The 9,753-nt window shown below is 40.4% G+C and overlaps 1 protein-coding gene across 1 annotated transcript in view; it reads right to left on the reverse strand.

Annotated features, from left to right (window-relative positions):
* The window catches only part of RIC1 (RAB6A GEF complex partner 1), a gene marked incomplete at its 5' end in the record, with an annotated part of 11,056 nt that extends 1,355 nt beyond the window's left edge, over nucleotides 1-9,701 (reverse strand). The window contains 9 exons of the mRNA XM_010146553.1: nucleotides 985-1,179; nucleotides 2,149-2,435; nucleotides 3,447-3,580; nucleotides 3,691-3,849; nucleotides 4,125-4,853; nucleotides 5,753-5,869; nucleotides 7,762-7,900; nucleotides 8,871-9,031; nucleotides 9,612-9,701. Coding sequence (XP_010144855.1) covers nucleotides 985-1,179; nucleotides 2,149-2,435; nucleotides 3,447-3,580; nucleotides 3,691-3,849; nucleotides 4,125-4,853; nucleotides 5,753-5,869; nucleotides 7,762-7,900; nucleotides 8,871-9,031; nucleotides 9,612-9,701 — 2,011 coding nt within the window. The remainder of the gene's footprint in view (nucleotides 1-984; nucleotides 1,180-2,148; nucleotides 2,436-3,446; nucleotides 3,581-3,690; nucleotides 3,850-4,124; nucleotides 4,854-5,752; nucleotides 5,870-7,761; nucleotides 7,901-8,870; nucleotides 9,032-9,611) is intronic.
* Between the last annotated feature and the right edge of the window lie 52 nt (nucleotides 9,702-9,753).

Genomic DNA, 9,753 nt, shown 5'->3' on the forward strand with positions numbered 1-9,753 from the left:
AATGCGGCAGTTTTTCTAACAAATAAAAACAATTCTGCACGTTAGTATCAGTAAGGGATCCTAAAGATGTGTTGGCAATCGTTCTAGGAGCACAGTGACAGCCTCTGACACCCTGTAACCCTTGATTTAAGTCTGTAGGAAGGGTTTAAGTCTGCCTCAAGATACTGCTTTCTTAACCTTTAACTTTGTTAAAAATGAAGATGCATTAGCAAGTTCTTCATACAAAACCCTGAAGATTCTGAATGCGCGGTAATGTTATATTTACCTGCACAAATTACAAAAAGTGTTTCTAATAAAAATATGAAGAGCAGACATAACCACAGAATTTTCAGAGGAACAGTAACAGCAAAGCCAAAACCATTATAGTAAGAGATGAATGGTCAGACAAGCATTTCCTGTCCCCGTGGTCAGAGAAATAGAGGATAATGGATAGAGGACAAAAATAAAATACGTAGAGAATAAAACTGAGCTTTTAGAAAAGCTATTTGAATGAAGTCATAGAAAGAGATAAAACTATATGGGACTATAATTTCCTCAACTTCCTCAGTTAAGACTGTATCCAGTATCTTTCTAAAGACACCCAAAAGGAGAAAGTTTATGCATTAAAACAGTGCCAACCTGTGTATCAGGCTGACCCATGCAAGAGGCAAAGGTAAAGAACAGAACACTTTTCCCAGCCAGACTGTAAAAATACTAAATTTCAAGTTAGCACCACAGCCAGAAACTTCAGCAAATATCAATTTCATATTCACTTTAAGTGCCTGAAGACGTACAACAGGGGCATTATCAGTCTGTGGTAACAATTTCAGCTCACTTTTCAACCAGCCCTCTTTCTGGTTCTGTGTTTGGTTGTTTTTTTCTCTGAATTACGGTTCTCAGCAGCTGAGAAGCAACAATACAGCAGTAGGATGCAAATATCCAAATACCAGTGTGCGCTTGCAGGTGCATTTTTCCAATGAGCAGACAGGAGGAAGAGTGACTAACCTTTACTTAGCAAAGGAGAGAGGAATGCATCCTGCATGTGCGGTCCATGGGATGAAACCGTGTCGATCTCTCTCTGGGAGGAGCTGATAGTGCCAAGCCAGCTACGACTCCGAGGTGTGTTTGAAACCCCTGTGTCCATTTCCATGTTTACAAAGGTGTCTGCAGACTGAGATTTTAGCAGCTGCTCCCCCACAGCTGAAACAAAAACAAACAAACAAAAAACCACACTAAACAAAAAGGATGTAACCATCAAAACCAAAAGTTTTAAAGTTCTCTCAAAGCATTTCAGGAAGCTAAAACTTTTATTTAAGGCAATATTCAATTACTTTTCTGAGGGATCACCAAAAGAAAAGGAACCCAGCAAGTTTAGGTATTTCAAAAATTTCTTATCAGCTGTGGATGCCCCATCCCTGGATGTCTTCAAGGCCAGGCTGGATGAGGCTTTGAGCAACCTGGTCTGGTGGAGGGTGTCCCTGCCCATGGCAAGTGGGTTAGAACTAGATGGTCTTTAAGGTCCCTTCCAACCCAAACCATTCCGTGATTCTATGATTTTTACATCAGCACTGGCATGAAGGAAGTATCAGCTTATAAAGCGTTTGCATCAGCAGAACTAAATAATAGTGCTGCTGCTACCAAAAAGAGGAAGATTTGGCAGCTAGGATGAGCCTTGCCCTGAGAAGAAAAATTAGTGAGCTGAGAGATTAATAATATAAAGGAGGATTACAGCAAGTCCTCTACATTCTTACTCTTGAACATAAAGCAAATTTCAATTAGCAACACTACTTTTATATTAAAGTTAATCAAATCCTCACACAAGGACTATAGAAGAATGTTGATTTTAGTAATTTTCTGTAGCAGAATTTACATCAAAGAGCAACATCCATGTTAAACTCAAAATCTGCACACATGATATCCAGTTCAGTGCACCAGAGAAAACAAGAAACCCCATCAGAAACAGTAGCGTAATCAGGCTATGCAAGAGATGCTGTCTGTGCTGAAGGGAGTCCCCTCAAAAAACACAGGCTGACTGTGAGAAAGCCGTGCAGGCGGCAAGCCTCAGCCGGTTCTCTGCCTGGCTGAACTGAGGAAGGACAGATTCAGACTGATGGGTGTAGGACTAGCAGGAGCGAAACCGTGTCCAAATCAATTCAGATGTTACAGCACCTGTCTTGTACTTCCCATTCTTGAAAGGTGAATTAATGGACGAAGCCGGTATGACTGGAAATGGCCATAGGAAATCCTTGTGTAGCTTCTTCAAAGCGAGCACGAAATCCTCCACACGCGCAGCTCTGGCTCGCTCCTTGCAGAGCCAGCCAATGAGCTCAAAGCCCAGCTGTGCGGCAAAGCAGCCCAGGTCTTTCAGCTTGATTTCTTCTAGCAGACGCCGAGCGTGCCGCCACAGCATCATGTCAATGTACATGTTCTCGGCGCAGTCACTGTCTTTACTCCACCTGTAGACAGACCGGAGAACAATGACATTAAGATGGGTAAGGCGGAGTCATGAAGGCTGTTGGCCACAACCACAAGAAGTAGGGTGACCAGAGTAGTGGTGAGAGCTTTCCATGTACCAACAAAAGCGGTTTCCCCCATTCCTTGCTATTTAAGTTCTCTAAAAGATCCCACTGCCTCAACAGGTAGTGAAATAAGGGAAGGAAGTTACAACAGCAGCAATGTCCAAAGGGTATTAAACTATTAGCAATGCAGAAAAATAATAAAGAAGGAGAGATAAAAGGCAGATGCCACTGCAAAGTGACTTCTGAGAAACAGGTTTAGAGAATGAGTCAAGTATTAGTCCAGGACCCTTCCTATCACAACTCTTAAGATAGTACTCTCTATGGAAAATCACTAAATAAAAGCATTTCCATTTGTACTAAGATTGTTTTGAAGGCCCTGTACGAGGAAAAAAGCCAAAACCAAGATACAGTGAAGCCCAGCTCAGTGCTGCTTCTGAGTATTAATACCGACCAATATGAATTCTGCATACAGCGGTTTAAGAGGGATTCACCCCAGGGTGTCCAAGGCACTATTCGTGGCTTGGCAACACACTAGCACCCCAGGATGTGCACAGCATCACAGTGCAGCATATACTGTGATGCTGCAGTACTGCGCGCCGTTCAAGACACGTCTTTCAGCCAGACAGATCGTCAAATATAAGGCATGCCATAGCCTATTTAAATTACTGTATATGCATCCAGTGGATGCAGAGGCTTTTGGTCAGCAGTATCCATGTAAATGTGTCTGTCTGTACACACTCAAACACACACATATTTACGTGTCTGAGAACACGCTCTCCCAAGAACACGAGAGGTGCACAGATGTCACGAGAGTCAGGACAAGACAAATGCAGAAGGATGTGGGAGACTGACAAAACTAACTCTATTACATAACATGCTTCCATAACCTAAATTGGTCAGAGTTAGTAGGGTACCTAACATGAGGAAGAAGAGATTACTACCAATTACCTTTTCCCAGATGGGCCAGAGGGCATACTCAGTGTTTTTGTCAAGTTAAATTTGCTATGGAGATTCTCCGCTGATTGGGATAAACTAATGCTGCGATGCCTGAAGAACTCGAAGCCACTACTTGAACTAGGTTCCTAAAAACAAGAAAACCCAAGCATTCAGTCAAAGGAGCAGACATGCTACAGAATAACAAGATCAGTGATACAAGGTTTGATGCACAGTATTTACTGTTTTCATCACAAACCTGAGTTGTTGGTGTAGCTGGCGGTGTCTCTGTTTCTCCAGAGCCAATGGCTTTAAGAAATCTGATCATATGACGACAAAGATCCCACTTTCCCTGCTCTAAGGCAGTATTAAACAGGAGAGTGGCATGTTGTCTGCTAACTGCTGGAACTTCCATATTCTGCAAGTAACAGAGCACAATTAAATCATGTGCTTTTGCCATCGAGCAACGAAAGTCCTATCAAGTCAAGCCACACCATGTCACATTCAAGTATACCGGAGATGAGAAGAAGCAAGTTTCATTACATTATTTTCCTTTTTGTCTAAATACCTACACTGCATGATATCCCCCTCCCTCCCTTCGTAAGGGGACATAGCAAATATTGTCTATGTTGAGAGTAAATACTACAACGCTAGTAAATATCACCTCTCCTGCGATTTATGAGGTACCATTACCTGTAGGATAATAAGGTAAGAGGCAGCTGTGTCCAAGTCCTGGGCCATTAAGCACTCTTCAAATAAGTCCTTCGGGTTTCCAACAGCAGCAAAAAGGTAATTCCACAGGGCATATTCTGTCTTCCTAGCACAATGAACAACTGTCTGCAGGAAGAGGGGGAACTCTGTAATGAACTTCGCCACAGTGGGAAGCAGAGGGTCGGGAATGGGTTCCCGCGAGGTAGCTTCTTCTTCCAGCACTTCATGAAGCATCAGTTCTAGTACGTGAGGAAAGTATGGTAATGTGGCACACGAGTGGGCCAAAAGCAAGGCTTGTTCACCGAGGTTCCTAACCAAGAGCTGGCGTAAAATGTGATGGAGGTAGATCTGAGAGGTTCTCTCAACAATGGAGAAAGGAAAGAGAAACTCTAAGTGTTCTCTAGCACTGGTTTGAGTGTATAAACAGTCATAGAGCACAGTGTCATTAACAGCACCAAGAACCAAGGCATCTTCAAACAAAACAGCCAAGGGGTAGATGTTGATGTGAAAAGGCAGCATGATCCGTCTTGACAGAAAGGAATGCGGTTTTCGATGATCTCTGGGAAACAGGGGAAGCCAGACTTTCATACCCGCCCCACCACAGCTGAGCCACAGAGCCTCCAACAAGTGGCGTTTCTGTTTGTTGATCCTGCAAGTAGTCCATACATTTTCAACAGACTGGGCTAGGACAACTGGTGCACAAAAAGGCAGCTATTTAAAAAAAAAAAAAAGCGCAGAATTGATTATTCTTTTTTTTTCCCCTCCACACTCTCTTCAAAAGAACTCTTTAAGCTAGAAATACTCTTTTCAAAACATGCAATCCTTCTAAGAAAGAAGAAACAAACCTGCTTATCCCATGACTGCACCCCAGCTCCTGGGGAAAACACCACTTACTGCTTATATTAACTCAAAAGTAATTTCTTTCATTTTTCTTAACCTCCTTATACTTAGTCCGGAAGCCAGAAGGGTGTCAATAAGGGAGGAAAATAAAACCCTGTTCTTGGCTTCTTCCATTAGCCCAGGAGTCCAACCTACAACTGACAGAATTACTACAAACACCAAATGTGCTAGTATTTCACTGAGCTGCTAACAACTCTTCATCTAAAATTCTTTCCCAAAGTCCTTGTTTCAGGAAGAAGTGTTTTTCATCAGCTCAGAAAAACTGGAAAGTTCAGTCACTGATTTCTATTGTTGTTTTTATGAACTCTGTAAACACACTCTACAAAAAAAGATCATGTTGCATAAACATAGCAGAACAGTTTTAGAGAGACTGGAGATTTTCTGTCATTAAAGCATACCAAATTTTGCACAGGACCTTTACGCTTAAAATTCTTACCTTTCACTGTAATACAAGTAGTAAACACTTTAGTTAGACATTCTCAAAACTAAGTAGTAGCGTTTCACAGATTTTTAGAGGGGAAAAAAAAAAAGAAAGAAGTATCATGTGACTAGTGATTTAATTCCAGCCAACAATTCAGCATGGAAGTGTAGACACTGCCTCACATTATAGACTTCTTTTCTTTATGCCTGGACCACTCCCTTCCACAACCTCTTCAGTCACTGACAACACTTTTCAAGACATATACAGTATGCCACATATATTTACTCACATGCTTCCTTTGATTAGGATTATTATCCTTATCTCGTATCTGGGGTCCAGATCGATCCCTTTGCAACATGATGAGTTGTCCTGCTAAGTTTAGCATAATACTTTCAGCCTCACAAGCCTAAGAAGAAAAGGGTATCACGCAAATTATTTAAGCTTTCAGAATGCATTATTTTACCCATAACCACAATACAAACCCAGAATAAAAGGAGTAAGTTAACTGCACTGCCATGCAGAGGTGACGAACAGCCTAATTCACTGCAAGAGGACTCAAAAATCAAGTAGAACTGAGTACCTACAGACAGATTCTCTTATGTACTTCTTGTGCAAAAGAGTAAATACTCGGAAGGTTTTTTGTTCACCAGACTCATTCCATGTGTTTATTTGATACAGGATTTTTCCAACTAAGCCTGCTGACATGGGCAAGCCAGCAGTATTTTAAGAAAAATAATGCTCTGCATTCCTATCAGCATCACCACTATATGACTGCCAGTATCTAACTGCCAAGTCTAGCACTGGTACACAAGCCAAAAAAATTTGAACCAGAAAGAATTTAGCCACAAATGTACTGCATCTTGAATTTTCAGAAGCTACAGTTAAAGAAAAACCTGTCTATTTAGGTATGTCAAGAAAGCAAAGAATTCTTTCTAAAGATTTGTTTCAGAACTGGTTCTTTTTAATCTTAAACCAAGTCACTGAAGCTAATACCATACTGTGCATGAAGTTTAGTTTTAAAATACATGGGTAGAGGGCCTGTAGGTAAGTTTTGCAGCATGTGGCGTTAAGGTCACAACACTGAAAAGGCTGACACACTCTGCTAAGTCAGACACGTTGCTTTGTCTACAGTCCAGCGTCATCTCCAGTGCTAACACTAATACTTTTGATCAGGAGGATTGACAAAGTTTGAAGTTAGGAAGTTCTTAGTTAGGAAAAAAGAGGGTTAATATTTGTTGAGTCTGAAGCTAAGTTTATATTACTAGTGCTCTAAGAAGTTTCAGTAGCTTTTTCTAAAAATCAGGAAACACCATAGGTCAGGTAGTTCAGGACTAAGGACGCTGTCTCACAGCAAGATGTTGTGACCAACCACAAGCATGTTGCCTTTTCTGCCCTTGTCTAAGATCATATCAAAGTCTCAGGACACGTGTTCAGCCTTGTGGGTGTTCAGCCTTGTGGGACACTAAATTAGAAGGACTGAAGGAAGCAAGCGCAAACCTTCAGATTTTCCATCAGTGCTACTGCTGTCGTATCTGCCAGTGGCTCTGGTTTGTGGAGAAAAATACGCACCTTCACATGTCCACAGGCCTGCCTCACAGACCATGCAGCTTCCGAGCTGTCTTAAGGAAGCTGTTCTGGTAAGAAAATATGCCTCATACTGCAGCTGCTCAAATACTTAAGCTTAATTTGTTTAAAGCACAAAAACAAAAATCCAAGTTGTCTTTAGACTGTGCTTTCAGTGGCCTGACTAATTTCCTGGAGTTCAGACAGGGCTTCGCCTTCACACCTTAGTCAGTGTTTGGCTGTTGGCCTATCTCCTGACATAACTAGATTATCTTACTGTAGCGTAGTAGGAAATGGATTAGAAGTAACCTTACAGGGTCAGATGCCATCTTTTCTGTTTTTCTGTTTATTCTTTGAGTAATGGGCCTGTTGCTGCAAGAAAGGCGCTTCGTAATGTCATGGATTGCTCTGGTGTTCAGCTTTCAATACACAACAGAGAAACGTACCCTTGACATAGTAAAGCTTAATTTGTCCTCCAAGATTTGGCTCCAAACTTTACAAGATGACAAGAAGAAAAATGAAATAGAAGTAAGAGTTTGGAGCTTATTTCCACTGCCCCCACAATTCACACATAAAATGTATACAACAAGCATCAGAAAAAATAATGTTCTGCATTTTACCACAGAGAAGAACCACTGATTTATGGTTAATTTAACAGCCAGGTAACCTCTAAGGACCAAGCTAACAAATCCAGGCACCAATTCTTTTGAGTTTTGAGCTCTATAGACCTGTTACCTGCTGAGGCATCTTCAAGGTGATGCCGGTCTCTGTCCTCACTGATGTCAGTGTAACAGACACTACAAGAAAAGGATGAGGAATGTACCGAGACATGGACACTTCTTGAAGAACTTGGATACTGGCAGTAGGGTTAAGACTGAAAGGAAAGGTGACTACGTTTAGCATATTTGAAATCATATTTAACATAAAACTAGTAACTTGAAGTAAACCTAATGAAAATAAGCAACCTGACCTCAGCAAAGAGTTTACTCTACAGACCAAAATGACTTCCTTTTAACCATGAATCTCACAGGCCGACATACCTACTCCATAAAAAGTTACCAAATAAACCTAAGCTGGGTACTTTATCTTGATAGCTTCGGAGAATACAGCTATGAGTGGATAGAAGACAACATCAGATACTTCAGAATGAGACTCTTCACCCTTCAATAAGGCAATTCCAGGGTTTGGATATTGTTGGAATTTTCTTTAAAAAGCACTGATAGTATTTTCCTCTAAAGTGGATCAACGGCTTGATTTTTACTAAGAACAGATCCCTTCTTGCTGAAAACAAGATACCATAACTGTAAGAAAAATCCATCGCTTAGGCACTTCAAAAACTATATGGGAACCTTTATCTCCTCCTTATATTCACTAACGTTAACAAGTACCTGGCTCATATATTGCTACTTCTTTTGCACCAAAATACCTCCCCACAACCACACCTCAGACCAAACTTTTTCTCCATGTTTGCTACTCTGCCACCACACCCACCAACTCAAGATTCTAAAGTTGGAAACATTTTTAATTAGAAATTTTCAACTATGCGTGTGCCTTTAGTACCTTCTTCTTCTATTTATGTTGTTTTCAAGTTCCTATCAGCTCAAACACATTTGTAACAGACAGCTGTAAACGTGCACAACTAATGCGTGCTACCTGCATGCATGCACGTGACAACACTCACGAGCTATCACTTGTGCCTACAGATAACACTCACCCCTCTCTACTTAAAAAAAATCTGACTCCACAAGTTACCAAACAACTTTATAGCATTGTAAAAATTTACTCAGACTGAGAACAGACTTACAAGTACATGACTGCAAAAGCTTTCAAATACTGATACTCACCCTTCAGGCCTCCTTTCAATACTGTAAAGGCAAATGGAACAATCTGCTCTGAACAATATTACGATGTCCCGGAAGACACTCAGTAGTAACGTGTCTGCTTGCACTTTGGTGATGTGTGCAAATGCATTGTCAAGATTAGATGTCCTCAGGTAGATTCTCAGCTACAAGGAAAAGGAGAAGTTTGAATACAGGTTCCATTTACCAACAAACTAATGGAGATTCCACATTCAATTATTTTCTTTTTTTGTAGAATCATTGTCAAGGATTTCTAGCAATTCCTGGGGTTTTGTTTCAGCAAATGTTTAATCTGTTGCATCGTACTATTACAACCAAAGAGGTTAAAGAACAGAAATCTGAAGTACTGAACAACAAACATAAGGATGGACTTTCATTTGTTAGTATTAAAAAGCAAGAAGTAAAGCTGTTCTGTCCATCTAAGTTAAAATCTTACAAAAGTGTCCCAAAATATGGTAACTAGATACCTAAAAACAGGCTTCAAGCTAACATGCAAAAATGTCACAAAGTCTTCAAACAATGTGTAGGTTCATGGTAGTCAGAAGCAAAGTGTTTTTAATAACAATAATAAACTTTTTTGCAAAGAATTGCTTACATATTAATAATGAATTTCTGAATATGACCAAAAGCCTCCTATGTATCGAGCTTTTCATACTTGTAATACTAGTGTAGAACCAAGTAAATATTCTAAACGTGATTTGTTTACTTTGAAACAAAATACCTCACCTCTTCCTGATGATCATTTAAATTATAACATGCAAGAACAATGAAGTCATTCCACCATGCTAAGCCACCTGTTACCATCATATTTTGCTCCTGAAAGGAAAAAACAAAACAAATGACATATTGTGCTGGATTCAGTCAGGAA

The sequence above is a fragment of the Eurypyga helias genome, unplaced genomic scaffold (assembly GCF_000690775.1).
Source record: "Eurypyga helias isolate BGI_N326 unplaced genomic scaffold, ASM69077v1 scaffold42302, whole genome shotgun sequence".
NCBI classification, from domain to species: Eukaryota; Metazoa; Chordata; class Aves; order Eurypygiformes; family Eurypygidae; genus Eurypyga; species Eurypyga helias.